The sequence below is a fragment of the Psammomys obesus genome, unplaced genomic scaffold, assembly GCF_907164565.1.
Source record: "Psammomys obesus unplaced genomic scaffold, mPsaObe1.curated_primary_1811, whole genome shotgun sequence".
Classification (NCBI taxonomy): Eukaryota; Metazoa; Chordata; class Mammalia; order Rodentia; family Muridae; genus Psammomys; species Psammomys obesus.
Genome location: NW_026585644.1, coordinates 8,075,960 through 8,089,953, shown reverse-complemented (window position 1 = coordinate 8,089,953; position 13,994 = coordinate 8,075,960). Strand labels below are relative to the sequence as shown.

General features: G+C 41.2%; 1 protein-coding gene across 1 annotated transcript in view; it reads right to left on the bottom strand.

Annotated features, from left to right (window-relative positions):
* The window catches only part of Lrrc72 (leucine rich repeat containing 72), a 44,084-nt gene extending 31,499 nt beyond the window's left edge, over positions 1 to 12,585 (bottom strand). Inside the window, exons 1-3 of the mRNA XM_055621586.1 lie at positions 12,358 to 12,585; positions 11,779 to 11,934; positions 5,585 to 5,658 (exon numbers count right to left, since the gene is read on the bottom strand). Of these exons, the coding sequence (XP_055477561.1) occupies positions 5,585 to 5,658; positions 11,779 to 11,934; positions 12,358 to 12,585 (458 nt within the window). The remainder of the gene's footprint in view (positions 1 to 5,584; positions 5,659 to 11,778; positions 11,935 to 12,357) is intronic.
* Positions 12,586 to 13,994: the final 1,409 nt, after the last annotated feature.

Below are 13,994 nucleotides of genomic sequence, written 5' to 3'. Positions count from 1 at the left end.
AAAAAAAAAAAAAAAAAAAAAAAAAAAAAAAAAAAAAAACAAGAAATGACTGCCTACAGATTGGGAATCTTCACCAACCCTTTATCTGACAGAGGACTCATATCCAGTATATATAAAGAACTAAAGAAGCTGAAAAGCAGCAAACCAAGTAATCCAATTAAAAAATGGAGTACAGAGCTAAACAGAGAATTCTCGATATAGGAATATCAAATGGCAGAGAAACACTTAAAGAAATGCTCAACGTCATTAGCCATCAGGGAAATGCAAATCAAAACGACCCTGAGATTTCACCTTACACCCATCAGAATGGCCAAGATCAAAACCTCAAGTGACAACACATGCTGGAGAGGTTGTGGAGAAAGGGGAACCTTCCTCCACTGCTGGTGGGAATGTAAACTGGTACAACCACTCTGGAAATCAATCTGGTGCTTTCTCAAACAACTAGGAATAGTTTGTCCTCAAGATCCAGCCATACCACTCCTAGGCATATATCCAAAAGAGGCTCAAGTACACAAAAAGGACATTTGCTCAACCATGTTTGTAGCAGTTTTATTTGTAATAGCCAGAAGCTGGAAACAAAAAAAGAATGGATGCAGAAATTGTGGTACATCTATACAATGGAGTATTACTCTGCAATGAAAAATAAGGAAATCATGAAATTTGCAGGTAAATGGTGGGATCTGGAAAGGATCACTGTGAGTGAGCTATCCCAGAAGCAGAAAGATACACATGGTATATACTCAGTCATATAGACATATAACATAGGATAAACCTACTAAAATCTGTACAATCTGTAAAATCTAAAAAAACTAATCAAGAGAGAGGACCCTGACTAAAACGCTCAATTCCCATCCTGAAAGGCAAAGAGGATGGACATCAGAAGAAAAAGAAAACAGGAAACAACCTAGGAACCTGCCACAGAGGGCATCTGAAAGGCTCTGCCCTGCAGACTATCAAAGCAGATGCTGAGACTTATGGCCAACTGTTGAGCAGAGTGCATGGAATCTTATATAATAAGCAGGAAATAGTAAGATCTGGAGAGGACAGGAACCCCACAAGGAGAGCAACAGAACCAGAAAATTTGAACACAGGGATCTTCCCAGAGACTCATACTCCAACCAAGTACCAGGCATGGAGATAACCTAGAACCCCTGCACAGATGTAGCCCATGGCAGTTCAGTGTCCAAGTGGGTTCCATAGTAATGGGAAGAGGGACTGCCTCTGACATAAACTGATTGGCCTGCTCTTTGATCACCTCCCCCTGAGGGGGGAACAGCCTTACCAGGCCACAGAAGTTGACAATGCAGCCACTCCTGATGAGATCTGATAGACTAAGATCAGAAGGAAGGAGAGGAGGACCTCCCCTATCAGTGGACTTGGGAGGGGCATGCGTGAAGAGAGGGGAGGGAGGGTGGGATAGGGAGGGGAGGAGGGAGAGGCTTATGGGAGGATGCAAAGTGAATAAAGCGTAATTAATAAAATAAAATTATTTAAAAAATACATCGCTATATGTGTGTGTGAGTGTGTGTGTGTGTTTGAGTCTGTGTGTAATTTTTCTGTAGTAACTTGAAAATAAGGCTTTTTATTGCAGGCTCCTTGTTCCTAAATAGCTCAGTAAACATAGCTTCCAAACTAAAATATTCTTCTGCAAGTCATAATACCACTATCATTCTTAAGGATATTTAGTTCAATTCAGCAAAGTAAACCATCAAATAAATTATTCACACCCCATTTCCTTTATAGCTTGTTTTTGCCTTCTCAATATTCAGACAGTACATTTAGTTGACCTAACTCTAGTCATGTTAAGTTCACATTTGCTGAAGTCTCCCCTGTTAGCATACTTAAATTTTGAAAAGTCCTAGACAACTAGCCAGCAGCATGGCCCCGTTCCTGATACAGCTCCCTCACAGCTATATTTCAGATGTATCACCTTAATGACATTAGTGGAAATTCTGTGTTATATTAGAAGCTAAATGATGTCAGTTTGTCCCACTCTTGGTAAAACTTAGTCCTGTTATTTGTTTATGTCCTGCCACGTCTCTATTATAATTGTGCTAATTTTGTAATAAAATGCTAACATGTCAGGCCCAACTCTGACCTCACATCTTGCTACCATAATGGTTACCTTCAATTGGTGACCCTTTCTTCATTTGGCTTTGCAGTTTTTTCCCCTGATATCGTCATTCTTCTTACATTCGTTAACTTTTCTTTTTACAGAAAGCATCCGTTCTCTTTTTCCTCCCCTTTATTTTTCTTCTCCATCCTCTTTGCAGTCACATACCCCTCCACACACACTTTCCCTAATACAGCAACATATACCAGGCCTCGCCAAAGCAACTTTCAATAGGAAGTGCACACCACTAATGCATTTTTACTCTTTGTAGGAGCCCCTAGGCCATGATGCAGCCTGACTATTACACTAGCAAGTGATGATAGCATGCTCATTTCAACTCCTCGTATGGTGTAATAAAAACAACCCATAGTTAGAACTATAAAGGTCTCGAGCCTCACTTTGGAAATTTTCTGTAAATTTTAATCCAATAGTACATTATCAACGAGCCCATCTTTATCAATTTTCTCATAGCAATGACATGAATGCTAAAAATCTGGCTATTGCATAATGTAACAAAGTAATTCACTTTTTTAAAAAAGTGCTTTCAAGCTGGGAATGTTATTCTGCACACAAACCTGGCCTACATTAAGAATAAGATATTATATTTTAAGGTGGGGCCAAAAAAAGGCCATGAGATGTAAACCTTCCACTAATGGAGCTTTACATCAGTGCGTGTTACAGAGCATATGCTCTGCAGTTACCGAGAGACATCGATAAGACTGCTGCAACGGCAACAAGGACTTAAGAAAAGGAGCAGCTGCCCCAGTTTATGCATGTAGACCGTGAAATATTTTCTAGCCCGACCCTGCTATCCTTCATTTAAAAAGACCACTAATCACCCACAGTCAGGGTCTATATTTCTAATTTTTCAAGTGTTTTAAAGCTATCCTCTTTATCTGCCCACTCTTGTGATCAATAGTGTGCCATTGTGGAGTGACAAAAGGCTTTGTGACGCAACATTTTGAGCATATAAATTTTATTATTCTTATAAATCTAATTGATTTCTAGGAAGACTCAAAGCATGACCTTGAACATGTCCAAATTCTTTGCCATATACATTATATTCTAAAATATTTATTTATTTACTTCCTTACTTTTTAAAGCTTAGGACCAAACCCAAGGCCATGCTGGGCAAAATACTTTGCCAATAATTTATTATATTTCAAGTGGAGCATCTCTTTATTCTGTTACCAACAAGAACATAGGAGCCACTTTAAAAAAATACGACTTATTCTGTAATAATAAATTTAAAATAAATATTTAATACAACCAAAGAAATGTATTTATTAATGACTAATTTCTCAAATCACTATAGACAAAGTGATTAAACTCATTGTTAAACTAGGCTGTTTCATTAAAGCGAGGGTGGATTTCAAAGATTTTAAATAAGTAAATATATGTCATGCCTTGTATATAATAAGACACAAATTATTCACAGCCAGTGAAGACCAAGAAAGAAAAATCAAGAGTAGGAGCACAGGGTCAGTGAAATGTCACAGAGGTAAAAAGCCAGTCTGAAGGCTTGAGTTTGATCCCTGGGTCCCACATGGTAGAAGGAGAGAACTCATTTTCTAAACTTGTTTTCTACTCAGCTCTCAATACCAATAAATATGACAAGTTAACAAAAAGGAATGCCAATACAGTCTTTGTCCATTTTGTTTCCCTGTAACCCACTACCTGAAAGTGGGTACTTTGTAAAGAACAGACTTGACAAGCCTCAGGATAGAAACAAGGCAGGAGATGAATCTTTTGTTTCTTCCTCAGGCTCTATCAGAAAGAAAAAAAAAAAAAAGATCTCCTCCCCATTTTTTTTCCCCGGTCAGAGTATGATCCTGACAATGACAGAGATATGTTTCTATGGTGCGTGTTCCCAATTGCATGCTCACCTGTTTATTTTGATGAGCTAACAGCCAATGGTGTACCCTGGTTGACTGCAACTTCTGGACTATCTCTATTTCTAACATTCTAGGGGCTTTTCATGATATGGGTTCTTTCCCATGTGCAAAGCACAACACTCAACATCTGCCCATGTTAGCTATAGAACACATCTGTGCCTGGAACGCTGCTCACTGACAGGAAGGACTCTTGCTGGCCTCACGGAGGAGCTATGTTTCTAAGCACTGCAACTGTGGGAATACCTTTCTTGCCCTGGCCCTAGCGAAGACTAACAGACCCAAGAACCTGAAGGAAAGTGACTGGCACAGAGGGGGACAGAGACATCCACAAACCAGCTCACAGGATGGTAGAAATGGCATGCTTTGCCTGAAAAGAAGAAGGCAGTGCAGAGCAGTGGCATGATCAAACATACTTGGGAATGGTATGATGCCCTTTTGGATAATTCTGCTCTTATTCATCTTCTTTCCCTACTCCCATCCTTAACCACAGAGAAAGGACAAAGACATATAATTCCTACAGTTCTGGAGGCTGCTAAGCCCAAGGTCAAGATACTATCTGATCTTCCTTCTGCATTATGATACAGTGAAGATGTGTGTAGGTTGGGGACCAAACTTGCTTTCATCAGGAACTCGCCTCTGCAACAATGAGCCTCTTTCAGTAACAATGGCATTAAGCCATGAATGAAATGCAGCACTCTCATGACCCATTCTTAATGGTCTTGCTTCTTAGCACAGCTCCATTAAAGGTTTAGCTTCTCAAGTCTGAATTTTGAGGGATGTATATGAGTCAGAGCAGTGTTATTGCTATTAAAACATAAACAGTGTCCATGCAGGATGTCACTTATTGGCCAGTAGAAATGCAGTGTGGCCAGAGTCCAACCATACCCATCACTTCCTCTCCCTCTTACACTTGGGTTCTGTCACAGACACCAGGGTTACTGTGTTTTATAGAACAGCTCTTTGATGCAACGGAGAGATTTTCCTAATTGGTAACAAAATTAATATGATTTTAGGAGTTATAGTAAAATAGTGGGTTTTATATTATGAAAGCAATGAGCCATTACTCATCATCATCATCATCATTATAGTTCTAATGATAGCTGAGTGTTTACTATGTACTAGATCTCTCTTTAGTTTCTAACTCTCCTACATGTCCCAGCAATCTTATAAAAAAGTTGTAGTATTATGCAAGGGTAGAATTGCTGAAGGAAATAAAGAGGAATCTGGTTAATATTTGCAGTTTTTGAGAAATAAATATTGTCTGGAACATAGTGATACTAAAAATTATGTTCACCGTTTTTCTAACATTCATATTTATCTGGTATTCTATTTGCTTTTAAATGTGGTAATCCTAGGAGAAAAGTTACGTAACACATCAAGATTATAACCTCTGCATTTTACCCTTTTCTGTGTCTTGCCTCTTCAGTATAAGTGTCAGACACTCAAAAGTGGTAATGTAATCAGACTGTGGTTGCCAACACAGTCCTTGAAGAAGGGGTAATGAAAAAACTGCCTCTACAAAACATTATAAAATGATACTCTTCTGGTTTTTATTTTTTCCATAAAGCACACTTACTTTTTAGAAAGGAACAGCTCAGAGACATCAGAATCCCTCTTGTGGCCACATATCTTTAGCTGATCTTCAACTGCCTGATAACATATAATTAATCTGTCAAAGCACATTCCAATGAGCAAAAATACCGAGACATTTGCAGTCAATAACAATATGTCTACAGGGAGATCAAAAGGAAGGCAAATATGGAGGCAACCACTCTAAATTGATAAATTCCAACACTACAATTATATATTATTTACTCATCTTTGTGGTTGAATCTCATTATTTTTAACCTTAGGCACAGATGTGTAAATAACTTTTAACCAGGGAGGAAAAAAAATACGAATGTGTGTATACATACCACAAGTAAGTTAATTCTTTATGAGGTAGGGTATTTTGGCTCTTTAACAGATATTCTTAAATGTTCCTTCATACATGAAGAATTAGAGTTTGACAGGATTTTGGATTTATAGAAAACACTAGAGCCAGGTTAGAGGCAGAAAGAGTAAAATATAATGTACATTTTCAGAGATGTTCTTTCAATGGCCCACTTCAGTAAGTTTTCTACAAGTATCAAACAAGTGATAAATGTCATTTTTTTTCCCCCTCTGAGTAAATTAATACATTTTCCATTTTATTACCACAGGCTTTATTTTAAAGTCCAGGCCTGCAGCAGCTATGACGCCCTTTGCTTTTTCTTTAATAATTACCACATAAACATTTGTAGGCCACCCAACTGAGAATAATATGGAAAAATTACAGCCTGGCTATAATGGGCCATGAAAGAGTAGAGCTAACAAGATGCAACAAAAGTGAAGGGGTCACTGTGCGGTTCTGGAGCCCACAAACATCGTAATTATCAGAATCAAAACAATCAGAGATTTTCCATGGGGATTTGTTGTGGGTGGTAAGACTGCAGTGACAGAACGTGGTTTACAAGGTTTTGAGAGTGGATTGACTACTCAGCAGAGACGTAGAGAAGGTAGAGTGTGAGTGGGACGAATACTTAAGGAACTGGGAAAGGCAACTATCCTAGCGAAGGAGAATGACTATAAACTCCCAGTCCCTCACTTTCCTGGATTCTTTGTCCAATAAGCTGAGGTGGGTGCTGGGAGAATTTCTAGGCGTGGGCTCAAGTTTTCCAATACCTCTGATTATATTTTACACTTATACAAAACAAATCTTAAAAGAAGTCATTGAGTCAAGTTTAGATGTCCTCAGATGGGTGTTTCAGCTTACTCATCTAAACTCTCAGCCTGCCGTACCTGTAGTCAATCACAATACTGCAAAGCGAGGTAGGCCCAAAGTGGAATAAATTTTTTATTCTGTTAAAGTTATAATAATGCTTTTAGCTTCATCTAGCCATCATTACTGAGAGGCACAGTTAGGTTTGCACAGAGAAACATATTATTGTTAATCTCAGCATACTTCTCTGTGGCTATAAAATATTTCCAACAGTTGGATTATCAGTTAAGGTGTCCTCACACTGGAATAGTTGCCTAGGAGTTTAAAACTACAGTGAAGGGTCTAAAGATAAATTTTATGTGTTGACTTGACTGGGCCAAGAGATGCCGAGGAGGCTGTTAAAACATTGTCTGTAAGAGTTGGTGAGTGTGTCTCCATAAGAGACTGGCATTTGGACTGTCAGTCTGAGCAACAACAACAAGAAAAGCTGATTCCCGGTGATATGCTGGACATGACCCAGTCCACTGAGTGCTGAAAAGAGAAGAGAAAGGCAAAGATATGCATGTTCATTTTTACTTATGGAGTTGGACCATCTTCCTCTCCTCCTGGGCATCTTCCCTCCCAGCCATCCGCCACTGGACCTGCACGGGAACTAGGCTGTGTCCTTTCTAGGACTTCCAGCTTGCAGACCCCAGGTTCTCAGAGTTCCAGTTCTTCTCCCCAGGTGAGCCAACCCCTGCTAGTAAATCTCTGCCTGTGCTTGTGTATTTTATTGGCTCTGTTTCCCTGGAGACCAATAATAGAGACAGATATCTAGACATACATTTTTTTTTTTGAGTAAAAAGTCTTCATAGCAGCTTTATTTGTAACAGACAGAATCTGGAAACAACCTACATGTCCCTCAACTGAAGACTGGATAAAGAAAATGTGGTGCAATGGAATGCTACTCAACTATTAAAAACAGGAAATCATGAAATTTGCAGGCAAGTGGATGGAACTAGAAAAGATCATCCTGAGTGAGGTAACCCACAACCAGAAAGATACACATGGAATATACTCACTTATATGTGGATGTGAGCCATATAATACAGGATAGACATACTACAATCCACAGAGCCAAAGAAGCTAAATAACAAGGAGGACCCTAGGGAGGATGCTTAATTCTCATTCAGAAAGGCAAATGGGATAGACACCAGAAGTGGTTGAAGAGAGGGAACAGGACAGGAGCTTACCACAGATATCCCCTGAAAGACTCCATCATTGCCAGGCCACAGAGGAAGAGGATGCAGGCAGCCCTAATGAGACTTGATAGGCTGGAGTCAAGATGGTAGAGAAGGAGGACTCCCCATTTCTGAGAAATATGGGAAGGGAACAGGGGGGAGGGGAGGGAGGGTAGTACTGGGAAGAGACAAGGGAGGGGGCTACAATTGGGATGTGGAGTGAATAAATTATAAAAAGTAAAAAGTCATTGCCAAGGTAATCTGTGTAAGTCAACATTAACTGTCTTCTTTTTAAAAAGTACCTATAAAATATACATGCCGCCAAAGGAAAACAATAGCCATCATAGGATTATGAGGAAGTTTTGCTTTCTAGAATACATATTCTATATGAATGCATATGTGCTACATATAAAATAAATGTGTGTGTTGAGATGGGGTCTTGCTAAGTTATACAGGCTGATCTTGAACTCCTGATGAAAGTGACTCTCCCACCTTAGCTTCCTGAGTCGCTGGGGCTGTTGGCCATGCCAGAGTGCCTAGCTCAAGGTCATGCATTAAGTGTGTGAATATATTATAATAAACGTGTTAGCTTGATGACCAGAAGGTATTATGTATTCTCAAACTTTTAGCCATGGAAGAAATATTTAAGGCTCTAAAAACTTTAGAAAAAGTAAGGGAAGAATGGGAATATTGCAGATGTCACCGTAAGTTGCAAATCACAGGCACAATTAATCACTTTTTATATGGCATGTTTCTTTTCATGCAGTAATTTTGTAGGACTCCACTACAATGTTTGAATACCTAAGTGCCACCGAAGTGTGGTGTGCAGTTTCGGGTGTCACTAGCAGCGTCTCCCACCCCCAAGAGCTTCACTGGCAGTGCGTCCATCCCTTCCCTTAAAAGGTCTTCCAGCATCCTTGCCTGATGATTTTTGTATTGTGGTAAAACACACACATTTTACCACTTTTGCTATTTTCAGATTTATAGCTTTGTAGAATCAGGGATATCCTCAGGGACTTTCATCCGCACGAAACCTTTAACCATCACTGCTGTCTTTTTCCAGAACCTTCCCTCCATCTTTAACTGAAGCTGCACCCTTCACATGCTTCCTGAACCCAAGAACTGGCAGGCAGATATCACTGTGTGTCCTGATGCTGTGCGAGTCTGTCTACAGCCCTCGGCAGCACTTGGCCATGGGTGACTGGTTTATTTCAGTCAGCAGATGGCCTTTAAGATTTATATGGTAAAGCTGGGAGTGGTAGGGTAGCTCAGGCTGTGATCCAAGCACTAGGGAAGGCAAAGGCATGCGGATCTCTGTGAGTTTGAGGACAGCCTGGTCTACAAAGCTAGTCCAGGACAGCCAGGGCTACACAGAGAAACCCTGTCTCGAAAAAGAAACAAGCCAAGCCAAACTAAAGCCAAAACCAAACCAAAACAAACGAGATGTATATGGTAGTATGTATCAGAAATTTGCTTTGTAAAGCTCATTGACAGTCCACTGTATCTATATGTTTATATAGACAGACAAGTGGGGAGATCTACCTTTTTGTTATGGCCAAAATGCAACTATGAACACAAGTGTGCAGCGCTCTGTGTAAACCCCTCCCTTCCACTTCACTTAGATAAAGATGGAGAAATGATACAGTAATTCTGATCCCCAGCTTGTTTGTTTGTTTGTTTTTGCTGTATTTTTATGCCATTTTCTATGATGAATAGACATGGCTGACATTCTTTAAAAGAAACATTTAAAAAAAACATAGATCCAAATACAGCCACTCAGCCACCAATTGAAACTCCTAGAGACTAGTCAGTTGAGGCTGTGACTATTCTGTAGGTTTACCTGGTAAAGCAATAGATAAGTTCAGTAAGACACCTGCCATCTATGAACAGATCTTTAAGTCGGGCACAGGAAGGGCTATCAAGTGAGATACAGCAAGGTGGCAAATGTTCAGGGCAGTAAGAAAGGGAGATACATTGCAACAAAGGTAGAGGAAGGAGAAATTCCTGCTCTTCTGGCTGATGAGGTTTCAGGGCAGGACCAAGAGGCTGGGCTTAACGAGTGACAAGAAAAGAACCAGGATTTTGGTGGAAGAAAGGGCAGAGTACTCAGGGCACACAAGACATAAAAAGTGAAAGCCATCAGCACTGCATAGCCTTGCGTGTAAAGGAAAGGCCTATGGAAGGCAAGCAGGAGAGTAAGTTAAGGAAGGTGTTTGGGAATCATATTACGAGCATTAACTTTGAAATTTAGATTTGTAAGTGTGCCCTAATTATTGCCCAAATAAAACTTTTATGGGCTTCAATACCTAGAACTGAAAACCACATATTTTCTGTACGTCACTTGATACTAACATAATATCAGATGGTCTATACACACACATATATGTATACAAATTAACTACCTGGTAACAGCCAAAAAGAAACTCTAATGAAGGTTTACTTTTTTCACGTGACAGCTACATCAGTGTCTTTCACCGATGTCCCGTGGGAACGTTTCATTATTTCAAAGGCTTGTTTATATTTCTCCTTTGGTGCCCTGCCCTTGTTGGTACCTAAAACGTGGACTTAGTTAACTCTTGCAAATTGTGGCTCTGGACTTAACTCGGGATGGGACAAGCATCTTACTGAGTCTTTGGACTTAAGAAAGGTTGTGACAGGCTTGCAAAAGAGTTCTCTAGCAGGCTAGGGTGCATTGAGAGGTACATACAGGAAGCAAAGCCGCCTCAGAGAAATCCAGAATGCCTGGGTGACAGGGAGTGGGAGTTAGCAATGGAGAATATCACACGCTGTGTCGATAGAGAAGGCAGGGCAACAGGAAGGAGGCCCATGCAAATGGTAGCGGTAATGCCACAAAACGATGAAGACAGTGTCATTATAACCCGCTTGATGAGGAGAAAAAGCACCTGGAAAGAAGAAGCAGACATCAGGGAGAGCCTTGAAACTTTGTTCTTGATGAAACATACAATATACAATACAGGTCAAGGTGTCCAAAGGAAAACTATTGAGTGTGAATGAACGCAGGTCCCATCAGAAACTCAAGGGTGAATCTGCAGACCTGGCTGAGTCACTCCAGAGGGAGAGAAAAGGACACATGTAAGGTCATGGCAAAGTGCAGGATCATGGGAAAGCAGGAGGGAAGCAAGCTGAGGAGGGAAAGGACACAAAGGTGGAGAAAACACTGGCAGTGTGAGCCCCGGTAGGACTTTTAAGAAGGTAGCATTTAGGTCTGCAGTATTGTACCGAGTGGGAGCCGTTGTTATTCCAGAATGATGTCGAATATGGGAACTGTTTCAGCATCTTGCTTGGGCTAATGGGTGGGAGTGTGTCTGGGGGGGGGGGGGCTCTGATTTCAAGTTAATTAGTACTTTACCAAGAAAATGAAAACAATCCAATACAGATTCACAATCGGAGGTTCCCCTCAGAGAGAGAACAGCAGCTTTCTCCTCTACCCACTGTCTCAGAATTTAGATACAGGAAGATAATATTTTGAAATTTCAGAATGCTTAAATGTTACACTAAAACCTTTGAAAACATCTCTGGTCATTAATTCCTGCGCGGGCGCACACAGGCACACCCGTGCAACACAGTCCAAGTTCGAATTTAGCGTGGCTCCCTAGCCGTCCCCAAACCACGGTGACTGTTGCTCTGCAGCTTAGCTAGAGGGAGTTGGGGTTAGCTGAGTGGACTTTAGCACTGCAGAAGCCCCCTTTACCAGGACCCCAGGGGCAGCCTCCAGGAGAGCAGAGCACCGTTTTACAGCTCCTGCCCCCAGCCCAACCTGGGTGCCAGGCCGTTGATCTAGCCTTTTACCTTGAGACTCCAGGGAACTTTTGCCTTGCGGCCGGAGCTAGGACTGAGCGAGGACGTCTTCCGGCTTCTGGACATCAGGACAGTTATGGAGGCGTGGGGCACCAGCAGTCCACCGGGCTTGGCCAAGGCCGCATGTTCCTTCCCACCGTCGGTCAGCTAAAGGCCGGTGCAAATGAGGCAGGTCCTGGAACCAGACGCTCTGTGACGTTTCCTCGGTTCTCAGCGCCTCCTGCGCCCGCTCGCTCCCCGCGGGGTGTACAGGCCACGCGGTACTGAGACAGCGACCAGGCGTTGGCAGTGAGGGTCAGAACAAGCAGCTGCCCCGCAAAAATTTCAGAGAGGGCGAGTGAGCACCGTGTGTGGGAGTGAGCTACCCCTGGCAGCTGTGGAAGGGAGGAGGCAGGCCATTCTCTGCTGCATCCCCACACATACGGGAAAAACGTTACGATTTCGTTCTTACACAAAACTTAACCTTTTACTCTTCGTGGGTTATTATTTTACATCGATTTTTATTTGATTTGAAAGCGTAGCACTAAGATTTTTTTTTTTTTTTCATTTCAAATGCTGAGGTTGGGATACCCCTAACATCTGCTCTACGGCCTCATGATGCCCCAGACCTAGGATGGAAAGTGAGGCAGGTTGGCGGTGTCGAGGTTCCCCAAAAGTCCAAGCACACAGGAAAACAGAGCCTCCTGCTGACATCAGCCTCAAGTGGACAAGTGCTTCCTTCGGCAAACCTCTTGTAACACAGCTTTTATTTTTATTGTTGTTGTTGCTGTGTACGTCCGTTGCCTCGGAACCAGTCATGTCGACTTCTCTTTGCAGGGTTCTCTCTGCTGCTGCACGGGGCGAACTTTTAAACCAGGATCCAGTTTGTGGTGTCGCTTGTCTTCTGCCAGGACGTAATGCACCGCGTTAATAAATTTTGATTGAACTGAAGGAGCTGGTTTCTCGTCTCCAAATTTGAACCTGACGTCGAGAAATCAAATGTGGTTTTCTGAAGTGGATCCAGTTGCTCTGTATTTAAAAAATGGTGTTGGAATAGAGAGAGCTCTGAAGATGTGCTCCATTGAGGAATAAAGAGCCTGGGGCTGGAATTAACACGGAGGGGGTAATCCCCTGGCTGTTTAGGTGGTTATTATGCCTGAAATAAGACGAGAGATATAGCTCATCAAAGAAGTGTATAAAAAGTGAATAAACTAATTTATTGGCCTGTCTTCCATTTTTGCATTTATTGTATTTAAGCATTTCAGGTATCATTGATATAGCTGCGTGGAGAAATAACAAAACACAGCATTTGTTCAACTTTGTAGATCTCACATAGTTTTAAAACCACAGGCAAAAAAAAAAAAAAAAAAGAGAAAAACTTGTACAAACATCTTCCATTTAATTTCTACTAAAATTGTATTTGAAAAATTTATCCTTTTTAATCTTATGACATTTTAGTTTTTATCAAGCATAGTTAAAAATAAAATTTTATAAATGCAACAAAATAGTTTTTTTTTTTAGAAATGAGGCTTCAGAATCACTATAAGATCTTTAAAAAAACATTCCTAATTTTGTGTGTGAGGGAGGGAGATAGAAAGAGAACAGTGGATGTTTCTTCTCTCCTTCTACCATGTGGGTCCCAGGAATAGAATTCGTGCTGTTAGGCATGCACCCTGCCTTGAGCCCTCATTGACTCATCTCCCTGCGGTCTTTTGAAAAATGTTACTACTTAGTGATTGCGTGGGTTAAAACAATGCAAACCTAACTACAGAAGGTCAGAGACAGAGGCTACAGAGGATGCTTTAGCATAAAAACCCCTTCACAGATGTCTTTATGTTAGTGAAATATTATTAATTTAGCAAGCATCCCTGGCAGGGCCAGCAGAAGGCTTTTCCATCACGTGCCTAGGATGATAGCCACCAGAACCCAGCCTGAAGTCTTAAAAATTCATTTCGAATGTGCAGCCTCCTTTATAATCAATCTTGTTTTAATAAAAATAAAGTGGTTCCCCTAACTCTTCTCAAATCTTTGAGTAATATTTACACTGAAGCAAGACACCCTGTGTTTATCCTGTGGCTTCACCTCCCTGGCATCCTGCCATTGCCTGCAGCGGTGTGCATACCCCAGTTTGAAAGCTCTCTTGCATCGTGTGTGTGGGTTTGGAGGAGAAGAAAGGGCCTGTGCACCAAGTTGGGGCATGTGGGGCTTAGCCTCACATTAACTAGTTG